Raw genomic sequence first — 25,462 nt, forward strand, 5'->3', positions numbered from 1 at the left:
TTTTTTTAGGATTTAGATTCTCTAAAGTTTGAATTTCACTTTAGAAGGTAAAGTTTGATCTTTTACTATTTATTTTATAGGTGGGACCAAGAAAAAATATGAGAAATAAATCATTCAAAGGTAAAAGATTGCACTTTACCTTTTAAATTAAAAATTTAAAATTTAGAGGATCCAAATTCATTTTTTTAATTCCTTTTAAATTTTTTAATAGTTGAAACTCTCACAAAAATCCAAATAGAAATTGAAGAGACTTAGACTACATAAAGAGTCCCACTTAGAGATTATATAATAAAAGACAACACTTCACAACATTTAAAATTTTGTTGAAAAAATACCTTTTCTAGGACCCTCTTGGTTTCTTTATATTGTGAATTCACATTAGAATTAACTAAGCTTTTCCAAATAACGTTTCTCCTTCGGTTGGTCATCCAAATAATACGAGAGAGAGAGAGTAGAAGTAGTAACAGAAGTAGCTCCTCCCCTTAGCTTCCTCACCTCTCAAACTAAAGGCCGGTTCTCATCAGATTGTGAAGCAATGGCGGCAGCTGGATCCCACGGAATAGTTGGTGAAGCACTCACAGAAGATAACTACGAAAACTGGAGTGTTCTGATGAGGAACTGTCTCATGGGAAGAGGTCTATGGGACGTTGTGGAAAGTAATTCTCCTCCTACGGTGGCTGCTGCCGTGGAAGGTAGATCAAGAAAATGGAAGAGGCAGAATGCAAATGCGTTGCACATCATTCAACTCTCATGCACTTCAGATACCTTTGCTCAGATTAGACGCTTTGAAACCGCCAAAGAAGCCTGGAACCACTTGAGTGCGTCTTTTGGGTCCAACTCACTAGCCCACATAGATATTGAACAAGGTATGAACGCCACTCGCCTGGATATACGGGTGGCAAACGGGTCGGCCCGCGTAACCTGTCAAAAAAGGCGGGTTGGGCTGGAAAATCGGGACCGCCAAATAGCAAAAGCCCGCCTAACCCGCACCGCTTAAACCGCGGGTTTTGGCGGGCTTTGGCGGGGCGGAACGGGCTTCCCCGCCGGGTTAAGGTTTTTATTAGTGAGGGGGTATTTTTGCAATTTTTTTGCCAATACCTAACTTCCCCCAACCTAACTTACAAGAGTATGAAGATAAAAATTGAGTGTTTTGAATTATGTTTATGTTATTTTGGAGATAATATTTATAATTGTGTTTTGGATTATATTTATTTTGCTTTGGAGAAAATATTTATACTTATATTTTGAATGAAAATTTGGTTTATAATTATATTTATTAGATATTTATAATTACAAAGACTTTAATGTTTGTGAATATAAAAAATATAATTTTTTATGCCATTAGAAATTATAAATTTATTAATATGGTTGTGAAATTATATATATTACTTAATAGTTAATAGTAAAAAAAAAAAAAAAAAGAAGCTTTGGCGGGCTTAGCCCGCCAGCCCGCAGTTAGGCGGGACGGACTAGGATTTTAGGACCGCCTCACTAGGCGGGGCGAGGCGGGGCGGGCTTCCCCGCTTGCCACCCCTACCTGGATATGAAGGATGCGAGACCTGTCTTATTAATTACAATTAATTTCTCTTCTAAAATTGAAAAAAATTGATAAAATAATAAAATTAAAAATAAAAAATTAATTACTAATTCACTATTAATTATGTAATTTTTGTTAAATGTGTATCCTCATATCTTAATTTAAGAATGATATATTTTTTATTTTATTACTTTATCAACATTTGAAAAAACTTGATCCAATTACAAATATGCTATTTTAAAAAAAAAAATACCACTAACTAAAATATATATATTAAAATATAAAATATATATAAAAAATAAATTAAATAATATAATTATTTATACATATATATATAACAACTAATTTAATTATTAATTTTTTATATATACACAATATTTTTGTCAATTATTATACGCCTCTACTCTTCATTTACAATTATAATATTAATAGATTTTCTATTTCTGTATTTTTATTCACCATTATTAACTTCTTTTCTCAAAAACTTATGGCCAAGTATAAACACACATAAATAATTATATAGAGAAAATATAAAAAAAACAACATTTTTTTTAATAATGTAAATAATAGGTTAAAAAGTTTAATTTTAATTTTAAAAATTAAATTTTAATTTAATTAAATATAATCCTTGTAGTGAACCTGAAATACGATCCATTATTCGCGTTGTTTGTATTTCTGATTCTTCACCTAACGGGATTGATTTATTATTGCGTTGGGTGCGTAGTTCATGTATGTTTAATTTGAATTATGAAAATTGCAGGTCGTGTAATGGATGATCCTGACTATCGCGAGTTGTTCATGAATGTGGAAAAGAATAACTGGAGTGCACTAAAGACAATCCTGAAACGGGACAGCATGGCTATATATTATTCTTCCCACTCTGGTAGGACAGTGCTCCACACGGCGGCAATCTTGGGGCACCAGGACATGGTAAAGCAATTGGTAGACGAAGGCGGAGAAAGATTACTTAAAATGCAAGACAACCGCGGTTACACGGCTCTCGCCCTTGTTGCTGATCTTACCGGCGACAAAAGCATAGCAAAGTGCTTGGTAGAAGAAAGTAGTGTTGGTGGTTGCGCACAGGTGCTACTTACGATGGAGACCAGAGACGGCGAGATACCTGTTCTTCTTGCTGCCGCTATGGGTCGCAAGAAAATGACTCCCTACCTCTATTCTAAAACACCCAGGGATATGTTGGACAATGCCGACAATGCAGTTTTGCTCCTTTCACGATGTATCAGCGCTGAAATATTTGGTAATTTATTAGCTGTGTTTTGGATTAATATTTAATTTACAGTACACTTTAAAATGAGCTCTTTTAATTTATTGTTGGATTGATATGGTAGATGTTGCTTTGCAATTACTACTACAACATCCGGGTGATGAGCTACCCCTTACTCATGAATTAGAGTGTCTCCGACCCTTAAAGGCATTGGTTCACAAGCCTTCTGCATTCCCCAGTGGCACTAGATTTGGGATTCTACATTGGATCTACGATTGTGAGTATTGTCTTGTTATATATGACTATATACATTAAAATATTCTTATGAGCGAGATTATAGTTAAGAATTAGATGGTTGAATATGTTTAACTAAATTTTTCAAAATAGTAGTATTAACATCTTGATTATTATTTTTACATAAAAATATTTTTTTCATTTAATATAATAGTAGTAGTAATAATTTCTTAACTCAATTTTGAATCCAAGCATCGTTATTATGTTAGGACGTACCAAATATTAAAGTAGTAATAGGATCAAATATAATTTGATAAAGAAAAATGCACGTGAAAAAATACTCTTCTTTAAGAATATAAATATTCTTCACCTAACTACATATATAAACTTATAAACTTGGTTTGGTAAAATTTTTTAGAAGAATGTTTGTGTTTATTTTGTTTTGTGTTTAATAAATCAAAAGTTCATGTATTTATAACTTGTGTTTACATCCTTTAAAAGCACTTAAAAAAAATTTTTAAAATTAATTTATGTTTATCAAAATTAAAAAATTTAATATAATTTAATTTCGTACATTAACTAATATTTAAATTCAATTCTTACATTAATATTTATTATAATATTTTTAAATTTTAAAAATTATTTTATCAAACATACTTATTAATATTTGTGTTTATTAAAAATTATTTTTAATTTAATTTACTAAAATATTACTATTTTTAAAATGCTGTCTTTTAAAAATTATTTCTGAAAAATAAAAATTTTAGCAAAGCAAGCTTTCTCATTCCCAGATTTAGAAGTACACGACGAGAAGGTATCAAGTGTTCCCCGGGATAAAGGACCATCTATGAGAACTTTAGCAGGTATGTATTCATGGAAGGTATTTTTTTCTCATCAAATGAGTTGAATCATGCCTGGTCAAAACTACATTACAGACAGCAAGAAATAAACAAAAAGAACGCATAGAATGCATATCGAATTGAATTGCCTCAAATTATAACAAAAAAAATTTCCTCTTAATTTTATCAATTAACATTCTACACCATATATATATATATATATATACACGTGTTAACGTGTGTGTATATATGCATGCATGCTTAACTAACATAGTTTTCATAATAAATATTTGATGTGTTTTATCAGCATAATATCCCTCGATGTGCATTATCAGTGCAAAGCTTAATGAACAAAAGGCATGTAAAGTGTTGAAATTTTTTTCTCTTTTCTTTTCCCCTCAGATCGACTGCTTGCACCCATTCACTTATTCATTCAAAATTCTCTACTAAAATTCCCAGGTATGTTTTTTTTCCCCCTTCAAATTTTCATTTTGAGTTTTTGTTGTGAAACAACTTAAGTCTCTAAAGTAACTGATCTCATTGAATATCTCATAGGAATAAAAAAAATATACAAAATGAAAAAGACCCACCTTAGGGTTGATCAAATTCTGAGTTGCTTGGGGAAAAAAGTTACTGACCTTGATGGATCGCAGCTTCGAAATGCTTCTGCATATGATGCAATGTTGGAGGCAGCCAAGAATGGAACCATTGAGTTCATAGAGTTGATGAAAAAAGAAAATTCAGACCTCTTATGGGCCGTTGATAGAAACAAGAGAGGCATATTCTCGCATGCGATTTTGAATCGCAAAAAAAACGTGTTTGACCTCATACACGACGTTCACGGACGCAAGGAGATAGTTCTTTCTGGCACCGACAAGTTTGGCAATAACCTTCTACATCTAGCAGCACAGTTAGGGCCTTCCTCTGCTCTTGCTGATAGATCTGGTGCAGCTCTCCAAATGCAAAGCGAAATTCAATGGTTTAAGGTCTTTAATTACTCTCACTTGAAATTTGTTACGTGACTAATCACTTAAAGAGTTTCATCAAAATAGCAGTCGAAAACATTTTACTTATTATCTTAATAAAAAAAATTGAGTAATCGAGTTTTTTTTATCAATTTATAGATTAATTTGAATTGACTTTTAAAAAAATGCTTATTTTTTTATTTTTATAAAAAACAGATAAAAATTATTTTATATTTAAATAATTTTTTAAAAAAAATTAAATATTAAAAATATCTTTTATTTTTATTTTTTTTAAAATAAAATATTGTTAACTTTAAAATAAATAAAAATTTTTTTAATAAAAATATTTTTTTAAAAAATATATTTAAATAAATTTTAAATTAAATAAAAATACTTTATTTTTTTTAATTATTTAAAAAAAACCAATTCAAACTAGCAAGGTATATATCTATTTTGGATTCTTAAGCACCTATTATTGCAAGGAGGCCACTTACGTAAAGACACAAAAAATGTCTTTTTTTAAAGACATTCATACGTGGCATAATATGATTGGATATTTTTATTAAACCGGTTAATAAGCTATTTTTTAATAATTCAAAATAAAATCGGTTTATTAGAGAAAAATAATAAACCTAATTATTCGTATTATAATTATTAGATTCGGTTTGTTCCGATCAATTTACACAATATAAACTGAATTATATTTAAATTTTTTATAAAAAGACAAATATATCCTTAATTTTTTATTTTACAAACATCTAAATCTCTAATAATTTAAAAATACAATTAAATTCCTATTAAAAAAAAATTCTAACCCTAATCCCTTATCCTGCCCAAGCCCAAATTCAAGGCTAACGGTGAAATGGTGAAGTAATTTGCAGCCTCCTGGGATTCTCCCAAACTCACTCGATCATGCTCAAACCTGGAAAGAAGGGATGTTCTCGGTGATACAATTCATCAATTTCCAGATTCAAAGTCGCAATCTTTCGAGAATTTACAGGAACTTACAGCAGGTAAAGTGGCTGCTAATCTTAAAAGCCCCAGGTCTGTGATGACTCACTGCAGTGCTGATAGAGTTATGTTGAGAAGGCATTCCTCAAGCCAAGTTCTTCCTTATGGAAGTAAGAGACTTTGGTGCAAGATGTTTCTCTGGAGCCATAGGAACATACATAGAGCTATTTCAAGCAAATCAACACAGGTGAATCCTGGTGTGGCTGTAACGCACAATCCATACGGGTACTCTTCCGACACCCTTGAACCGAAGCACAAGCAGTCACCAGGAAATGTGGAATGGTAAGTAGTATTGTATTCCATTCATTACGATTAATCACACGAAACCTTACCAGTTACCAATTACGAACGTGAGTGTGATTCAGAAGAGAGACGAGAGGATATTTCGGTTGAGTAAGAACAAGGCTTCTTCGAAATCTGCAGCTGATACAAGATTTGAGTTCTGATTCTCTCATTTTAAGGCTCTTCAGGTAATTTAATTTAATTTTTATTTTTCCCTTATTCTTCCATTTACGTTGATAAATGCTAATGCAATAGTGTGTGAAGTAGAGTTCTGTTTTTGTTTTTTTTTTTCACGTTAGCTTAATACGCTTAGTATGTTCGCAATTGTTGATTCGCGGTGATGAACTAATTATGCGTTTGGTGCGGAATTTGCAATGCAAACCTCAGAATCTTAGATCCTACTATTGTAATTTGGAAACAGCGAAAACTAGTGCTTTATTTGTTGAATTTTATCAAAGAAGAGGAAATTTATTATGTGAAGAAGTTTAGTATTTTGGAAATGGATGATAATTAATTAAGGTGAACTAAAGTGAAGTTGTTCTGTTTGGCTATAATATAGAATCCTTGAGACTTGAATGTTTTATCAAATGCAAGGGTGTTCTAAGAGGCGGCGCAGAGGTGGCAGTGAAGCGAATATCACAAGAGAATGACGGCGTGAGAGAGTTCCTAGCAGAAATTTCAAGCCTTGGAAGATTGAAGCAGAGAAACTTGGTTGCTCTGAGAGGATGGTGCAAGAAAGACATGGGAAATTTCTTGTTAGTTTATGAATACATGGATAATGGGAGTTTGGATAAGAGAGTGTTTTGTGATGAGAGCATGATGCTGAACTGTGAAGAGAGAATAAGAAATATCAAAGGTGTGGCCTTTGCTGTGTTGTATTTGCATGAAGGTTGGGAAGAACAAGTTCTGCATAGGGACATCAAAGCCAGCAATGTGTTACTTGATAAGGATATGAATGGAAAGCTTGGAGACTTTGGATTAGCAAGAATGCATAGCCATGGCCAAGTTGCTAGCACAAGAAAGTTGGTTGGAACAGTTGGTTACATGGCTCCAGAAGTGATCAAGACCGGACAAGCCTTGACTCGCACGGATGTGTTCATGTTTGGAATCTTGATTTTAGAGGTCATGTGTGGAAGGAGGCCTATGGAAGAAGGTAAGCCACCTCTTGTGGAGTTTGTGTGGGGACTAATGGTTAAAGGGGAACTAATGAATGCACTTGATGAGAGGTTAAGTGCTAAAGGAGACTTCAATCTGCAACAAGTTGAGAAGGTTCTTCAGTTGGGATTGTTGTGTGCATACCCTGAACCAAAATCAAGACCAAACATGAGACAAGTTGTGAGTATTTTAGAAGGGAACAATGAGGGAGGAGAAGAATCAGAGAATGAGAATGCGGATACTTGTTTGCTTCTAAAGTTGAAATCTGGGGATATTTTTTCTGAGTATTCTAATTATTTAGCTATTCAACACACCCAACATTTGAAGATATTCGCCAGTCTAATACTTCTTCAATGTCTCTTACTTGGTCTAAATCTGTAGTTGAGTGTAGATGAATCTTTTCCCATCAACGCAATTATGGAGATGATGTGTTTAGGTGATGAATTTTTTGATCATTTTATCACATTATATGATTGATGTAAATAATGTATCAGAGCATAAATGAATTGATGAACATATGATTGTGATCTAGTAATTCTTTTTAAACTCCTTGATTATATTATTGAGGACATTTTCATAGAAGAAATCCAGCTGTCAATTTTTTTCATATTACATGATGAGGAATGAAAGCCTTTCTTTGGTTAACGTAAAGAAGCAAAATAAGCACAATGTTTTATTTATTTATTTATTTATTTATTTATTTTTACGATGTCTTAAGATTGCTGTTAGGTAAAAATTTTTGCTTAGTCTGCACCTAATAAGCTAAAGAAAAGAAAGATACACATTACATGACCAAGAAAAAGAAAACGTGATCATTCATCATTCATTCAACTTGAGATTTGTCAACAAACTACTCATATATAAACCTTAGACAAGTATTATATCAATTTCTAGTTTTTCTATGGTCTTTATTGTACTTTGTTTTCTCTTGAATGACAATACGTAAATTAATTAGTTTTTTTTTTTAAAAAAAAGTCTTATTATCTACTCCATGTCAAATGGTTTAAATATCAGAAGGCCACATTCCATAATATTGAATGACTACAGTGACATGTTAAAAGTAAGCAAAAATGATTTATCTTTAAGTTCTAAAGTAGTTGTAATCAATGGGGGGAAATGTCTAAATCACCAAAATTATACTCTTTTTATCCAAATTTTGCTGCTAAAATAGTTGTATGTTGATTTTAGAATTGTTTTCAATAGTAATTCAGTGTGCGGGAAAATAAAGGAAATAGATGGTTCTGTTAATAATAACAAATGCTGATTCTCTTGTTTGTAGGTACCCAAGGGATGGGAAGCTCTTTGTTAATGTTGTTTCGGTAGAAAGTGGTAAAGCTATTGCAAAGTCAAGCAAGGTGCTGGTGCAAAATGGGAGTTGTCAGTGGTCAGATAAACACATTGAAATTATAAACACATAATAAAGTCATAAAAAAGTTAATTACAATTAAAGACTTTGTTGGCATTATCCATTGAAGCTGTACTCTCTCATTTTTTACAATGAAGCAAAGCTACAGATTTGTACTTGATTGATTCTCCTATACATATCTCTAAATGTATTTACACAGCATGACTCAAAACCACGACGAAACAAAGCCTCCTTCTAAGCAATGGGTTTGTCAAAAAGCTTAACATCCATGTTCACATTCTAATACTTCTTTCCTCCTATTTGCTATCATAAACCAGGTTCATGAGCCCAAAAAGCATCTGAATCCGGACAAAAGAGAGAAAAATCGTGGATTTCTCTATTTGCTATGTGCCAATTGACAAAGCGAGCTTGTATCGACTTGAACAGAAAAAGGATGACCGAAAAAAGACAGCATTTATCATCTTCCCTGCAAGATCATATCCAAACTTGAAAACAAGGACCAACATAAAATATACTAGAAGCAAAGCAAAAAGTCCATCTAAAAGCAGTTTCTCAAAGGAATAAATAAATGGAATTATTAAAATTTTTCTTTTTTCATCACAAAGACAGTGTTTTATCTGTGATAACTCAAGACTCCAGGAACAAAAAATTATGAGGGGCATCCAGCAGTTATTGGCAAGTGGTGGGCTACTGGAAAGAAATAGATAGAAGCTACAAACCCAAATTACCTAAAGTGGATGGGACCTTGGAAATTTGGCATCTCAAGTATTGCTCTATGTTAAAATGTCTATAGTGGACAAATGAAGATGGCACCAATTTACTCATACCATGCTTACATCAGTACTGTCATAAGCTTACATCTTAGGATTATGCTTTATCTATCAGAACACGTTGTTCATTGGAACCTATATAAATTTTGAAATACCATCCTTCTTTTCCAGAACAAAAAATAAAGCATACTCAAAGTTGTTAGCTATTTTCATTTTTTTTAGTAGATAACATTTTCTCGGTGAAGGTTCTTTACTTGTAGAAAACAACAAATTAAATGCACACAAATTGAGGATTCACCCAAAATTCAAGAATTATGCAAAAAGAAATCCTATAGGTGTTGACACAACAAAACAAAATCAATGTGCTAATGAATTGTAAGTTGAACAAGCATCAAAATATAGCCAAAAGTGCCTCATCCAAGAACAGTGTGCCTAACATTTTCGCAATTTAATCTTTATAGTAGATACAACACATAAATAAAATGTAAAACATTACATAGGCATTCAATCAAGCATGTGGTGTGCAATGCAGAAATTCAGCATAATCAAGCAATTTTCAGTGGAATTAAATCCATAATAGCCATAATCCAACACTTGCAACTTAACAAAGATCTACTAAACTAATCCTAACCTATCTTAACCGCTTAAATCCACTAACAACATGCAAATTCTAACTAACTAACTAATTAAAGAAAATAGACTAGAAAGCAGAGCAAAGAGAGAACCTGAGGTGATGACTAGGGTTCTTGAAGCAGAGAAACGGGAAAAGAATGCAGTGATGACTAGGAGCGTGACCCTTTGACCGAGCCCCTGTCTCGACAGGGCAAGCGCCGGCGCCTCCTGGAAGAGAGTGTCCTCACTGCCACTGAGGAAGGCGTGTATCAGCCCAAGAGCAAAGAGACTAGGGCTGCCTATGAGGCATGCTGAGTGTCATTCAACAACATCTTGGCCAGCAGCCTCTCAGCATTGTTAGCGGCGCGACTGATGAGATTCTTGCAGTGCTCAAGAATGATGCTGTTAAGAATCCGGATAAGAAGAAGGAAATTGTGAAGCTTTTGAATCCTATTCCTAATCAAGTGTTTGAGAGGCTGTATTTGAAATAGTGTTAAACAAAATATAAGTCAACTATTTAGGTTCTGAAAAAAGATTGGGTTTTTGGCGTGGTAACCTAGCTAGCTAGATGTGATACGAGGGAGAAGACACTCCAAAGTTGAAATTTTCGGAAATTAAAAGGCGATTTTGACTAAAATTTTAATTTTTGGCGCAAAGTAAATGAGCTGCTTTAAAATAATTATATATAACAAATTTTAAAAGTAAAATTTTATCTAAAAGATAGATATTTAAAAAATTATATTTAATATTAATTTTATAATATTTAAATTAAATTATGTTTTTAAATTTTTGTTATATAATAATCTTAAAAGATAAATATTTAATAAAATCAACATTTGAAATTAAATATTTCTTTTATATTAATAGATAAGATGGATAAAATAAAATAATTGTCTCGAATTATTTAAAGAAGAGCCACAAATCTAAAAAGTTACGTTGAATATTTATTTTTTTTTAATATTTAATATACCTTAATTTACGAAAAAATATAATTTTTTTAATTTACGTGATTTTTTATTAATTTTTACCATAAATATGATTAAATCTAACAAAAAAATGAAAGGATAAATTCGACGCAAAAAATACAGTTCTTCAAAATGACAAAAAATAACGTTCTTCAGCTAGTTTTGTTTGGTGTATGAGAGGCAAATAGACAGAAGGACTAAATTGTCCTCCGTTTATTAAAGTCAGGTACTTTTTTGTATTTAAATTTTGTTAGAGATGTATTTGTCAAAAATTTAATAAGTCAAGGACCTATCTGTCTTTTTTCCTTTGATTCTTTAGGCTAAAAACAAATAATTAGGTATAATTGTGGTATAACTAGTATAATTTAGTGAAGTGCAACTAGTATTAAATTAGAACAGGTTTTCTGGAGATTAAACTAATATAATCCTAATATTAGAATTTAGTTATTTAAATAATACTTATGATATTGAATTCTAGACCTTAGATATTTATACATTAGCATTGTGTTTGTAATTACAAACAGTAAAAATACCCTGACCAGACTGAATGTACAAAAATCACTCAAATTCAGACCATCTTCTTGACTACGATAGGAAACTAACAATTGTAATATGTTTATAGAAAAAAATAAATAAAAAAAGAAGCTAAGGATATATTTGTGTACTTACACAAAAATATTACTAGTTATAAAAAATAAGGATAAAAAATTCAAGGTATAATAAATAGTTATAATAATATATTATTTTACATAATATTAATAGTATATTGTAAAGATAATTTCATTTAAGTAAAAAGGTTTTTGGAAGAAAAAGAAATATTAATAGTATATTAATACTTACAAAAAAAAATTGTTACACCAACTATTAATCTAAGTAGCAGAAAAAAATTAATATTTTTAATTTATTATTTTTTTTACTTAATGTTATTTGTTAGCCTACTTATGATACAATATTATAGTGTTAAATAAATTTAGATAATATTTTTTTATCAAGACCAAGTCTAAAATAAAATATTAATGATTTCAAGTAAAATTTTATCAAAAAGATAGATATTTAAAAAATTATATTTAATATTAATTTTACAATATTTAAATTAAATTATGTTTTTAAATCTTCGTTATATAATAAATTTAAAAGATAAATATTTAATAAAATCAACATTTGAAATTAAATATTTTTTTATATTAAAATACAAGATGGATAAAATAAAATAATTGTCTCGAATTATATAAAGAAGAGCCACAGACTTCTAAGTTACGTTCAATATAGTTACGTTCAATATTTGTTTTTTTTAATATTTAATATACTTTAATCTTACGAGAAAGAATATGATTTTGTTATTTTATGTGATTTTTTATTAATTTTGACCATAAATATGATTAAATCTAATAAAAAATACAAAAGGATAAATTCGAAACAAAAAATAACGTTCTTCAAAATAACAAAAAATATAAGTGTTATCTAGCGTATATGTATTCTATCGAATTTTGTTTGGTTTTATTTAAGGTTATGATCTTTGGGATGGATTCTGAACTGTAATTTGAACTCATTTATTAATGTGAACTTAAAAAAATGCCCATAAATATGATTAAATCTAACAAAAAAATGAAAGGATAAATTGAAAACAAAAAAATAACATTCTTCAAAATAACAAAAAATATGAGTGTTATCTAGCGTATATGTATAATCGTAAGCTCCAATGATTTTATTATACGAAAATTTGCAAAGTTGCTAACTTTTCTATAGAGATGTTTTCGGTAAAAAAATTTTAACTAACTATCATAAAATAATTGCAATAATATTTATATTAATAGAAAAAAAATATTCATTAATAATACAATTATTTGAATTTATAATTTAAAAACAAATAATTTATCAAATTATCGTATAATTTAAAAAAGGTATAACAGTAATAAATGAGAATATTTACTTTTTTCTAATATTATAATCATATACTCCAAGAATAATGCTAAGACAAATTTTTTATTTTTTAATCATTTACTAAAAAAATAAAAAGGAGTAAATTTTCATACATTTTCTATTTATAAGAATAAACAATTTGAAAAAATATAGTTTGAATTTAAATTTAAATTTGAATATCAAATAAAAAAATTAAATATCTTAATTATTTGTTACAATATCTTAACAGAAAATTGGATTTAATTTGAAAATTAGATATCTTTTCGCATTTATTAGGATATCCTTATTTCCAAAAAAAAGATTTTTCGTTATCTTTGTTAGTTATCTCTATAAATAACAGTGTTTATCGTGATCTTTTAAATCCAACACTTTTTAGTAGTTTTTTTAGTCTAATAAAAATACTGAAATTTATTTGGCTTAAGCAGCTCTCACTGGATACCTTTGTAACTTATAAGGAAGAATCAGACATGGACTTATCCGTCTTGGATGAGAAGGTAATCCATTTTTTGGGCTACAATACTCGAATATGCGTTACTTTCTTGGCATACTCTATTTAACATGTCTTTAATTATCTTTTGTGATGTTTATAGTTGCTGTATTGTAACCTTAGTATACAAGTAACGCGTCTTATTGTATGGCATCTTGTAGCTTGGAAAGGGTGTTGCCGAGGCATTGTCGACGATGATTCGCGAAGCTGTTGTGCAAGGGATAACAGCAGTTCTCCCAGAAATTGTGAAAACGGTTGGTTCTTCACCAAAAAGTGGGAGTGACGGTGCAAAGCTTTCAATTACTACTCCAATTGTTAAATCGCCGTCGGATACTTTGAAACGCAGAAAGCTTTCAAATACTCCTGTTACTCCACTGTCAGACCCTTTGAAAGAAATACTTGATGCCAATCCCTCAATGTATTTGGGTGACGAACCAGTCACAAAGAAGAGTACTTGGAGGTGCAAGGGAAAAAAGCGTGGATTACCGGTCAACGCAGTTAAGGTTTTATCTTTTTATTTTTAAATAACAACCATTAAATACCATTTAGGGGTGAAAAACTTTTTAGTATTCTCACATATTGCTATATTAATGTTAAGTCATTAAATACAATCTCTTCCTCAACTTATCTCCTTTTCATTAGACATGATGTCTAGCTTCATTGTTGAGTATTTTAGGCTCGTGAGTACCGATTTTTTCTTTGGTCATCAAATTGTGCCCATTAGTGACATTAGAAGGTTGATTAGAACCCTAGTTAATATTAGGGAGCTAAATTTTATTTGCTGGTATTTATAATAATTTTATTGATGTCGTGTCATTTGAGATGATATTATTGACAAATAAGTAACAGCGTCTAAAATAATTATCATATTTTTTGGAGTTGCAGAAAGAATTGCAATTTGCGGAAAAGCATCCTCCGGGGTCTCCATGGATTTACTACGACAACCACGATCCAAATATGGACGGGGATGATATGCCACGTGTGAGTACTTACCTATTTGAAAACCGTTAGTCTATGAAAAATTTTTCATTTATAATACGCAAAAAAATATTTGGCCGATTTTGTGTGTACACTTTGAGTATATAGACATAGTCAAACTTTTTAAAACATACGAAAGATTAAACAAATGACATGTAAAGACGGTTAGTAATCATAGTTGGTAATAAAAAAAGATTGAACTTATAAATTATTTATATTATTTTATAATTGTATTTTTTTTTTTACTTTTTGTTGATCAACATAAATGAGTACTAAACTTTTTTTTGTTGCTATTTTTTTTAGTGTTTGGACCTTTTATTTCGGCCAACTAAAGAGATGAAATTTTTTAATAAAGAATTGGCCATTGCTGCTTACATATTTGGAAACAATATGGATCCAGAGTAAGTAAAATTAACTTATTTTTAATTAATATTTAATTTGTCATATAATTTTTTTATAATCTACCATACCACTATAGTATAATATTCTAATTTTATGAATTTAGGGAAGTGCTTGTTCCAAACGATCATTGTAATGGCACACGCAAAACTCTTCTAACTATAATGCCCGGCAAGCCAATAATTGGTGATGTAAGAATTAGTTTTGTAACATTTATTTATTTATTATCCTTGTAAAAATATTAAATTTGAATTGGTGCAGAATAACTCTGATTTTTTGTACTCCATAGGTCCTTACCTTAGTTTGTTCGATGCTCACCAAAGGATATTTTGGGCCAAAAGGATACAAATATGCTAACCAATGGTTTCTGCCACCGACATTTTCTGTAAGTCCTTGGCATATCGAAATTTAGTCGTCAAATTTAATATATCTTCCCAGGTAGACTAGAAATTAACATAATAAGATTCCTAACTTAGTTTAATATTCATGGCAGCAAATTGTGTTAAGCCCGAAACAGAACTGTGTTCGCACAATGAAATACATCAAGGATAACTTCATGGGAGACCTTGCCACTTTACATCAAGTTCGTTAATTTTATTGAACTTTCAATTAATTCATATAATAATATTTCATGACTGTTTTTAGTTAAGGTTATTTCCGGATGTTGTTGTAGATTTTTGTGCCAATTCACCTCAATAGCCATTGGTTTCTCATAGTGGTTGATTTACTTAACGAGGTCGTGAAATATCTGGACTCTTTCAAAAAGGGCACATTGGTGACAGAGCGTATGAGTGCTATTAACACTTTGTTAAATTACCTAGAGAAATTTTTGTCCGAAAAGAATTTTGGTGAAACACCTTCCTTTAGAAACATTCAATTTTCAAAGTATAAAGTCAGAGAACCAGATGTCCCGCAACAATCTGCCGAATCGTACGTTTAAATTTACCATTTATCAAAGTAAAAATTCAATTTTCTGGCGGTTTGTTATTTTGTTATTTTTCTTTTGTTAATATGTGCATTGAATTGTGGCAAAGGAATAATTGTGGTATTTGGGTCGCTCAATGGATGCAACTCACTCGCTATTGGAGCCTCGGTAATAAGACATGGGTAAGAAAAATAACATTATTAATGAAGTTATGTTTGTTCCATTTTGTAATATCATTGTTATTGTCTGTTAGGTTATTTCTGATTACACAAGGATGTGTCTAGCTGTGGATTTGGTGAATGACGAAAATAATTCAAAGCGGGATATCATAGAGAAGCTTGCTGTCATTGACTGGAATAAAAAGATACAACAGTCTGTCATGCAAACTTAAGACGTTAAAAACTTTTTTATTAGAAATTATGGATTGAATTAGGCTATTTTATTTTTCTTTAAAATACAAGCTAACTTTATATCTTGCATCTTATTTCTTTGACTTTTTAAATATATGGATTTTTTATTATTTATAATGATTTATATATTGCACTTAGAATTTTTTTTATTCTTGTTGTTATCTTGAAAAATTTGGTGCGTGAGATGATATTTATAGTGTATAATCTACGATTCATGGAATAGTTCACTTTGGTATGTTAGTGACATTTACCTGAACACAGAGCAACCAAAGTGTATACATCTCATTATTGGCAGATTCATTGATAAAAGTAGAATAATATATATCAAAATAATGTGGTATAACTTGGCTAATATAAAGTGATATTTTAGATAAAAAATAATAAAATACACACACAAAAAAACATTGGTTAACGTCAAAGAAGTAGCTGCGATATGGTTTGAACTCAACCCCACTGCTTGAGTTTCCTACTCAACCCCACGAGTTTCCTACTGAGATCAATGCTCAATATAATGCTCAATATATCTATCAGGCAGAGTCATGGCTCGTTACTGCACCAACACAAACATGCCGATTGGTACTGAATATATATATATATATATATATAATTAAGTAAGAAATTTTTGTTGAAATTTTCTTGTACTCAGCCCATAGAAAAGCCCATTGACAATATGAACCATGTGTATAGTTACCATAATACCCTAAAATTGATGCCAAACTAACCTACACTGACCCTGTATTTCGCAGTATTCACTTCATTGTCGTCATCGTCAACTCGCATATATTAATATAAGAAACAATCTTTATTTTCGCCGTTTCTCTTCCAGCCACATTTTAGGGTTAGGGTTTCTTCTGCATCTGCTTCAATGGTAACTCTTCTAGCCATATATCAATTTTTTTGGTCTGCTACTTATATTGAGGCAAAGTTCATTGAGACATTACTTATCAATTTTGATTTCCTTAGACCTTTATAATTCTTCAACATATCAATACTGTAAGACTTTTTGTTTGTTTAATGAGAGTTTTTTACATCCAAATTTTTGCTCTGAAGTATGGTAAAGCTGTGTTGATTTATCTGCTTTGATCTTACACATGCATAGTAGTTTCTCCCGCAGGCCTCGCTTTTCCACTGTGTTGATCAGTCTTTCTTAAGTGTCTAAGTGATTACTGATTGATTCAATGCGGATTCATATAATGTAAATTCTCTAATGTTGAATGTGGCTAATCTATAATTAGATTTTGTAGTAATATGTCTTTGCATATTTGTGTAATTGAATTATTTCAGGTGGAGCTATGTGTCTCGGAGTTTTATTTGCTGCTAATATTTTTCCTCTGCACTAGTTACTTTGCTTGACTTGTTTTTTCTCTAGTTAAAGCAGCCAACATAGGTTTTAATATAAGAAATGAGAACCTGGTTGTAACAAGCTCAGGCCACTAGGCATAGAAAGTTAGAAACTTAAGTCCAAATGCACAGCAACCAAGTTAATATATGAAATCCAATCGTATTACCTAGAGAAGAAAGGAAAGCGATAAATGAGTTTAGGCTTTTGGGTGTTCTTGGTAAATGGTATATAAACTTGGCTCCTTTTGGAGTTTACATAGTAAACTAAGATTTTAGCCCCAAAGAATAAACTATTGTATGTAATATTACCATGTAAATGTAGTTTACTTTTTTTTTAAAAAGAATTTATAATTTTTTAATTACAATATTGAATATAGGGCATTCAAGAGTCTGGAACCAAAAGATTTTGTCGAATTGACTCAGATTGGTTGGGTGAAGTTATGTTTTATAATAGTGTTATATTTTTATATTATATAATGTTATTTTTATTTTAAAATAATTTATTTTGATATAAATGTTATATAATATTTATTAAATTTTAATCTTTAATAGTAACATTTTAATGATGTTATATAAAACTTATAAAATTATAACTTTAAAATTGGCCTTATAAAGTATTAGAATTATTTGAACTAACTAAATCCTGTTCAGTACGGGCCATAAAAACCCCTAATTAAGATCACCCCTAATTAAGATTAACAGTTAAAAATGACTAAAAGTATATTTGAAAATTTTTCAATTAAACAGGTCACCTATTATAAAAATAATAATTATAGAGAATTAGAGATAATTGTATTTAGCTGAGTGACCGATAGAAGGAAGAGAATAACTAACTATGTTGCTATATCTTGTGTAAGTGCTTTATACCTGTCATCGGTCACCAGACAGCAGCTTGCTATATCTCCATGTACAATTGTGTCTCCGGACCTCATGCAAAATTATACTATTCACTTTGGTGATATGAATTCCCCAAATCTATGCTTTTCTTCATGCACTTTCTTGAATACATCATCTAGTTCTGGAAATGCTTGCAACAGGAGCAGCTCAAGGAGGTCAAAAGCGTGCTGCTTCAAGCACACAGATGACTGCACAAAATAATGTGTCATGCACCCAAATCATCAAAATATTGCACAGATTCTTGCACAGGGAAAAGTCTAACAATTAGCGCGTAGACACATCACACCGGATGATCAACAGGTGAACACAATTAAGCTTCTTTGAACAACGTTAACATATTAGACAGACATTACCTGAAGGAAAAAATAATGTTGCAATTTATTAGCTGACATAAGAGGTTTAATTTGTGGTTCAGAATTTGATTTCACTACTAGTTTTACCTGCAGTGGTATAGCATAGACTATTCTAGTCGTAGATTTTGCAACTGTACAAGAGACCCTTTTGAATTTTAGCATGAATAAGAATCAATAAGATTTTACTTATATAAATAAAAAACTATTGAAACTTTCTGCACATTTCAGCCGAGTGTAACAATGACAAGTTATGATAAATATCTAAAAATTTAAATATTAAAAATTTATCAACCTCAAAGCAAAGTCTAATTGAAATCCAAGAATTTAACTAACATCTTAAACCATACTCTCATGAGTATATACAAGTACATGCTACTGCATCCCATTGAACTTCGAATAATGTCCTTGTTGTACAACCTGTTCTCCACATCACAAATAAATTTGAGAGAATTAAAAATGACTTCAGCGAATTATAATGTGATTTCAAATAGTTTAAGACTTAATAAAAACACTAAGTTTCTCTCGATGCAATTATTCATCTCTTTAAATTTATACCTGTAATAGCCACTGATGACTTCCATACGGTGGGATGGGATTCTCATGGCCATTAATCAATCCTGAATCACCTAGCCCAGACTCTTGCTGCACAGGTACATTTACTTCTGTATTTGGCACTGCTAATGTCTCTTGAAAAGCCATAGGGTCCTTGGGAAGCTTCTATGAAAAATTAATACATGGAGTCAAAAATTCTATCAAGTATAACTACAACATAGAGGTCACCAGTTTATTTTAAATCAAATAACAACTAATGCAATATTGTATCTCACTGACCTCCTTGGTACCAAAGCTAGCTTGCGCGCCATTACCAGTCTTATCCCCCAAATTGTCATCATCATTCCTCATAGGACATTTATTCTTTACATGACCAGCACTGTTGCATTTAGTGCACCTCCGTTTACCCCTCTCCTTTTTCCCCTTGGGTGCTCCTTTTGTCTTGACCACCGAAGGGTCACCAACAAAGTTTGGCGTGGTAGAATCTGTTGTTTGTCTTTTCAAGTCAGATTTTTGTTCTAGTGTTTGGGTCCAACGATATACTTCATTCATAGTGTCATGGAAAGAAGGACCATCTTGAGCTCCTAAGAATACCATCCACGTAGCTGCCACTGACAATGCGCCATAGCGCATCAAAAATTCTCTTTCTCTGTCTTGCGTAGTGCCTCCAGCAGAACTTTCATCCAGATACTTCTTGGCATCCTTCGACCATCTTCTCAAAAGAAGACTATCTGGCAACTTCTGTAAACCTACCCTTTTCATTGCACAAAACATGTGCCTGCAAGGAATGCCTTCACTACTCCACCGACTACATTCACACTCCATATGCTCAGTATTGCGATCGTAAAGTACGTTATAAGTATGTTGTCTCCTGTCACACTCCTTAACTTTTAACACAACAGTGGTTGATATGTTTTCCTCATTTATTACATCTAATGCGACTACTCCTTGAATCTCCTTTTTTACATCTCCAAGAATCTCCCTAGTGTAAAAATTGGCAGCAGAAAGCTCCAACGCTTCTAGCCCAGTAGTTAGAACGGGCTCCCCATACAGCGTCTTAAATTGAGAAACTAATTCATTGTTTCTATAGTCCCTAAGAGCATGTTCAAGATTTTGGACCAACTCTAGAAGACTTTGGCGAATGCCAATAAACCTCTTAATGAAGTTGTTTATCGCCTCACACCTTGATGTTGTTCTAAATCCAGCACAGAATTTATCCCTCAAGTAAGCGCTTGCCCAACTTTTCCTCTTCTCATATTCACTCAGAACCCATTCATTTTCCTCCAACCCATATTTTTTTATCATATTCTCCCAATATTCTTCAAATTCTTCCGGATGCCATGGAGCATACAAACATCTTCTGAAGTCGTTGGAAAAATTTTTGTTTTTTATGTTTGCCGTTACATTCTTCTGAATGTGCCAACCACATAATCGGTGAGTTGCATCTGGGAAGATTTCTCGAATTGCTGCCTTCATTGCTTCATCACCGTCTGTGACCACAACACTAGGAGACTTGTTCAGCATGACTTCTAGAAAGTTTTGCAACAACCACGTATATGTTGCAGTCCGTTCGTCCTCTACCAAGGCAAAACCAAATATACATGTTTGGCGATGATGGTTACAACCTGAGAAGATTACCAAGGGCCTTCTGTACTTATTCTTCCGGTAGGTTGTATCGAATGCAAGCACATCTCCAAAGCACTGATAATCGGACCTACAAATGCCATCTGCCCAAAATAAATTTGCCAGCCGACCTTCATCAGTAGCACTGTACCTTGTCATGGCCATCGGGTCGACATCTGCTTTCCCAAGTAGATAGCTAATCGTCGCATTGGAATCCCCACCAATGAGCATTGCACGACGAGCTCTTTGAAAGTGATTATCTAGGTCCTTCTTTGTGAACCCGACATTGGCATAACCACCGGCTTGGCCTACCATTAGTCCCATTATTTTAGAGGTTGGAAGACCATGATCATGCATGGTATTCGCCTGAGCTTTTTGTGGCTCAGTCAACCCTCGGTGGTTTGGAATTAGGTGTACCAAGCATTGTGGGACAAGATCGTGGTTGTGCTTCTCAACTAATTTTTTAACCCTCCAAGTCGAAGTTTTAGTGTCAAGATACACCGCAAGCATGGCTTCACAACTAGTGCGAGTCAGCGCTCTATGCTCCCGCTTCCTACTCAAACTAGATATGTATTTCTCGGCTCTCTTTCCTTCCTTGCTGCAAAAAAACCTCCTTCTGCGCTGTGTTCCATCTTTTCCACGTGCTGTATCACCCTTGCGAACTCCAAACCCGAGACACCTCGCATAACGTACATACAAGTTATAAGCTGCATCTAATGTTTCAAAAGTCTGGTTTATAATATCATCGGCCGTCACAGTCACACACTTACTACTGCTGCCACCACAATCACAAGTGCAGTTAACATTTTCTTCCACACTAGTCATCATGGGATCTTCGACGTTGTCTTGTGAACTGAGTGGTTCCGAGTCAACATCCATTGCACTCTAATGATATAGTAATAAGTAATAACTCGTAACTATAGCTAGATATATATGAGCAAGTAGAAGAGCAAGGCATGGTATAAATAAAAGTTAAGACTTAGGAGTTAGGAGGAGACATCACGAAGATTGGGTTACTATGTTGTATCAAATAATGTACACGTAGAAAGAGACAAGCAATTGAAGAGGTTTCTCTCTTACTTTAATTTCTAATTCACAATAAAAAAAATGGGTAAGTAAGAAGCGTGATACAGTTGGATACAGGCCATGAAAAAATATAGTAATGCATGCCTAATATATGCTATATGTATCACAATCATCGTAAAGTGATCATCAACATTATAATACATATCAATGTCTTGATGATATTATTAGTTATTACATTATGTTTCAGAATGTGTGGTCCAATTAAGCAAGCTGTCATTGATAACTACATTTTATGAAATAAGAGAGACACCGTGCACTATTTTTAAATTTAATTTAGATCTATTACTTCCTATAATAACTTTACCTAAAGTTCATCAGCCAAATAATTAATAACTCAATATATATTACTAATTAATGAGTTCGGCAAGTGAGAGACCAAAGGATAAGGTATCTCGTGGACCACATAATGCTATATAATGATTCTGATTTCTGAACCACATGTCTCAAGAGCCTTATCCACAAACCGCAACCTTGCTCTAAATGCATGTTCACTGTTTCGATAGAGCAAAAATGATGGCACTAATAATAGGAACCACAGTCTTTATCAACAAAAACAAGATAGAGGCGCGTGCAGGGTCAGGTCATGATCATATCCTGTGCTTCATTTTCTGTCTCTTATAGTTAATTCTTCTTCAATGGCCGCTTGTCATGTGAGTCCTGTGATTTTTAGAACCATGGATATAATGAAGCTTCAAATATTGGCTCCGCCTGAGAATCTTTCAAGGATGAACACTATGAGAATTGGTGACAGACCTCTCTGGTTTAGACCCTTCACCATAGTTAAAGTTGGGGAAATAAACTTTGGCTCAGGCTTGGTTAAGGATGACACACTTGCTGAGAAGAAAAGGGAGCTTTACCAGGCAGTGGAAGGTATCCCATTTCAACAATATTGAATCTATTTTTTCTTTTTCTTTTTCATTATAAGCTTTTAGCATTGTTTAACAATGCAATGCAGAAAGGGTATGTGATATGTTTGAAATCAAATGCAATAAAAAATATGTTTCAAGGAGTCAACAGGGGGATTTTTGGACTCCCATCTGCCAAGAAATTTGAAATTGAGAGTTTGGTGCAGCAGCTAGAATCTCAGAATCAACTCCAGAGCCAACTCTAGAACTAGACAAGGTAACTTTAACTCTGCCTAAATTATCTGATATCTGATTGTGATTGCAATTTATGATCTATCCCTATCAATAATTTCTATTACATGGAAGGTGGCTGGGTGCTGGAGGCTTGTTTATAGCACAATCATAATTCTGGGATCAAAGAGAACCAAGATAGGCCTCAGAGACTTTATCTCATTGGATGAGTTTTTGTCAAACCATTGACATAGCCAAGGTACAAACTACAGAATTTTGAGTAGAGAGATTGTATATAACTTTGACATTAGAAGATGCAAACTGTGTTTCCAGTATTTCATCTTTGTAACTTTTATCTACTGAGTTTGAGCATTGGTCATTTGATTCTAAAATGGAGAGCAAAGCGGTTAACGTGGTCGAGTTCAGTGCAAAGGAGTTGAGTTTGTTGTCAGGACAACTTAATATTGAGGCTTCTTTCAAGATTGCTTCAACAACAGTTAAAGCTCTACCTTCTTGTTTGACCAATCTTAATTTATTTCTCTGTAATCTATAACTATTGCTGCTGAGTAACTACCTAATTGGATAATACTTGAAATTCACATAGGGTTGACATTAACTTTGAAAGCTCCACCATTACTCTTGATCAGGTAATGCTATTAGATACTGCATTTTTTCTCTATCCTAATTAATCGGATTTGAATATTTGTCTGATTTTTCCAAGTTCACGCTTGTTTTTCTCTGTCTTTTATTCTATCATTATTCTATCATTGATGAAAATTCTTCTTGTTTCTTATTTCAATCTTTCTCATAGATATGTTGGTGACACCATGAGGATTGGAAGGGACAACAAGGGATTATATCTTTGTGCTGGAAAAAATTGAAGATAGAAGTCGTAATCCTCAAGGTTAAGTAGTATTTTATTTACGATAAATGTTGGGGTGACAATTTTTAAAAACTCATACTTTGACTCATCACTACATCATCATAAGATAGAGTGTGGAACTTGCTTTGATGGTGGATTCACTCTTCATCCATCCTTTAGTGAATGAATAAGGAGTTAAAGATGAGTTTAAAAAGGTTATGTCGTCTTAACATAACTCGATAGGTTTGAGTTAGACATGTATATTTTTATTAATCCATTTTTAAGTATTTTATCCCCTTTTTTTTTTCCTTGATAAAAATTAGGGGTGAAAATTTGTGATATGTTGATTATAACTACTGTTGCATTGCGAGTAGTAGTACTCACTAATGGTAAAGTAATTTTACCAAATGCTTTTTTTTGTAGCTTATGCATATTAAAAGTTACTTTTATTTTGATTTACCAAACATAGCTAATACAAATCTTGAAAAGTTAAAGTTTTATCAAATCGGGCCAAAACTGACTCATCTAGACATCTACTGGACAAGACTTAGTTGTTATAGTTTATTCATAGATTTTCTTTTTCCTGTGTTATTTTTTTCCCTATATTTGAAGGCTTTTGAGTGTGGTTTATTATGATCTTTGCTTCATGCTTTGTTTAGTTATTTACTTTTTTATGCTTCAACTGCGTTTTGAATAAGTGGTCCCTGAGTAAAATCTTTTGGACAGCCTTGTACTCCCTACAAAGTTAAAATTTGGAGTCCACACTGCGGAACATTCCCTAACTTATACAGAAGTTTCGTGCAGGAAGAGGCGAAACACCAAGAACCAAAGGACAAGGTGGCAGCGATGGCGATGGTGAGGAGGCAAAGGATTTTGGAATGCGAAAAAGAAAACATGGAGAAGAAGCCCTTCATGGACATACAAACTGAGACCAAGAGATTCAGGCAAACAACACTTGATTTGATTTTTCATTTTTAGCATTCAGCAACAATCGTTACAAATCAGTAACAAGTAATCCCTAATCACACTAAACCTAAAATCAATAAATCTAAACAAAAATTTCAGTAATGATTTGATTTCTATTTTTAACAGCAGCAAGAAAATTTCAACAAAAGCTTCAGGAATTAAAAAAAGAGCAACAACACAAAATCAATTATTTGATTTTCCATTAACCCAGTCACAGTTTCACATTCAAAAATCAACAACGTCACATTCAAAAATCAACAACAGGGCATAAAAGGAAGAGAAGAATCGAAGTGAAGGCAGTGCCACTAACCTTCGACAACGACATGGACGGCGCCCGGCGAGACGACAGCGAGTGGCAACACAGCGGCGAGCTGCTCCAAGTTTGAGAGAATCCAAAGAGGACGGGGACAGGGGGAAGGAGGACGCCGAACTAGGAGAGAGGAAGCAAAGGCGCCGACAGCACGGACGGCGGCGGCACCGCGGCAGAACAGTTGCAGGGAGAACTTAGGGTTTTGGTAGGGTGAGTTTGGAAGGTGCTTCAGGTGATAGTGATATATGTATGATTCACGTATTGGGGAAATGGGTGGGTGTTAGGGAAAATGGGCGGCTGTTAGGGGGAAGGGGTAGGT

At 32.5% G+C, this 25,462-nt stretch overlaps 3 protein-coding genes and 1 long non-coding RNA gene across 14 annotated transcripts; 3 read left to right on the forward strand and 1 right to left on the reverse strand.

Moving 5' to 3' along the window:
• The first annotated feature begins 314 nt into the window (after window positions 1-314).
• Window positions 315-8,811, forward strand: LOC112747454 (uncharacterized). 4 transcript variants are annotated; one of them, XM_025795485.2, is made up of 7 exons: window positions 315-866; window positions 2,298-2,792; window positions 2,884-3,036; window positions 3,785-3,856; window positions 4,235-4,291; window positions 4,388-4,818; window positions 8,525-8,811. In XM_025795485.2, exons 1-7 carry the CDS (start codon window positions 536-538, stop codon window positions 8,552-8,554), a joined length of 1,569 nt encoding a protein of 522 aa, XP_025651270.1. In that variant the 5' UTR covers window positions 315-535; the 3' UTR covers window positions 8,555-8,811. The 4 variants fall into 4 exon arrangements, with proteins under 4 accessions (XP_025651270.1, XP_072073533.1, XP_025651271.1 ...); XM_072217432.1 differs by lacking the exon at window positions 8,525-8,811 and adding an exon at window positions 5,679-6,278; XM_025795486.2 differs by lacking the exon at window positions 4,388-4,818.
• Window positions 5,939-7,825, forward strand: LOC140179559 (L-type lectin-domain containing receptor kinase VII.1-like). Its single transcript, XM_072218428.1, has 4 exons — window positions 5,939-6,090; window positions 6,270-6,278; window positions 6,390-6,450; window positions 6,685-7,825. Exons 1-4 carry the CDS (start codon window positions 5,939-5,941, stop codon window positions 7,624-7,626), a joined length of 1,164 nt encoding a protein of 387 aa, XP_072074529.1. The 3' UTR covers window positions 7,627-7,825.
• An 8,025-nt stretch (window positions 8,812-16,836) lies between the features above and the next one.
• On the forward strand, window positions 16,837-17,398 carry LOC140179054 (uncharacterized). The gene is made up of 2 exons (XR_011872655.1): window positions 16,837-16,945; window positions 17,362-17,398. It is a non-coding gene; the product is annotated as an uncharacterized lncRNA (long non-coding RNA).
• Window positions 17,399-17,470: 72 nt separating this feature from the next.
• On the reverse strand, window positions 17,471-25,361 carry LOC112747453 (protein FAR1-RELATED SEQUENCE 5-like). 8 transcript variants are annotated; one of them, XR_011872653.1, is made up of 7 exons: window positions 25,144-25,361; window positions 19,500-21,728; window positions 19,224-19,385; window positions 19,002-19,085; window positions 18,756-18,799; window positions 18,286-18,668; window positions 17,471-17,585 (listed from the first exon to the last, which is right to left on the reverse strand). XR_011872653.1 is itself a non-coding variant. In XM_072217431.1 (5 exons), the coding sequence occupies exons 1-4, from the start codon at window positions 25,156-25,158 to the stop codon at window positions 19,041-19,043; spliced, it is 2,448 nt and encodes an 815-aa protein (XP_072073532.1). In that variant the 5' UTR covers window positions 25,159-25,361; the 3' UTR covers window positions 18,150-18,668; window positions 19,002-19,040. The 8 variants fall into 8 exon arrangements, 5 of the variants coding, with proteins under 5 accessions (XP_072073532.1, XP_025651268.1, XP_025651267.1 ...); XR_003174886.3 differs by lacking the exon at window positions 17,471-17,585 and having other exon boundaries at window positions 18,150-18,503; XR_011872652.1 differs by lacking the exon at window positions 17,471-17,585 and having other exon boundaries at window positions 18,150-18,668.
• Between the last annotated feature and the right edge of the window lie 101 nt (window positions 25,362-25,462).

Source organism: Arachis hypogaea, chromosome 15 (assembly GCF_003086295.3).
Source record: "Arachis hypogaea cultivar Tifrunner chromosome 15, arahy.Tifrunner.gnm2.J5K5, whole genome shotgun sequence".
Classification (NCBI taxonomy): Eukaryota; Viridiplantae; Streptophyta; class Magnoliopsida; order Fabales; family Fabaceae; genus Arachis; species Arachis hypogaea.

Excerpts from the sequence above, each read along its gene's own strand:
- LOC112747454 (XM_072217432.1), top strand. The coding sequence starts at position 536 with ATGGCGGCAGCTGGATCCCACGGAATAGTTGGTGAAGCACTCACAGAA. Across the intron at positions 3,037-3,784 it reads TCTACATTGGATCTACGATT|ATTTAGAAGTACACGACGAG; the intron begins GTGAGTATTGTC and ends TCTCATTCCCAG. Across the intron at positions 4,819-5,678 it reads GCGAAATTCAATGGTTTAAG|CCTCCTGGGATTCTCCCAAA; the intron begins GTCTTTAATTAC and ends AGTAATTTGCAG.
- LOC140179559 (XM_072218428.1), top strand. The coding sequence starts at position 5,939 with ATGTTTCTCTGGAGCCATAGGAACATACATAGAGCTATTTCAAGCAAA. Across the intron at positions 6,451-6,684 it reads ATGAACTAATTATGCGTTTG|GGTGTTCTAAGAGGCGGCGC; the intron begins GTGCGGAATTTG and ends ATCAAATGCAAG.
- LOC112747453 (XM_025795483.3), bottom strand. Across the intron at positions 19,386-19,499 it reads CTAGCTTTGGTACCAAGGAG|AAGCTTCCCAAGGACCCTAT; the intron begins GTCAGTGAGATA and ends AATTTTTCATAG. Across the intron at positions 19,086-19,223 it reads GTCATCAGTGGCTATTACAG|GTTGTACAACAAGGACATTA; the intron begins GTATAAATTTAA and ends TGTGGAGAACAG.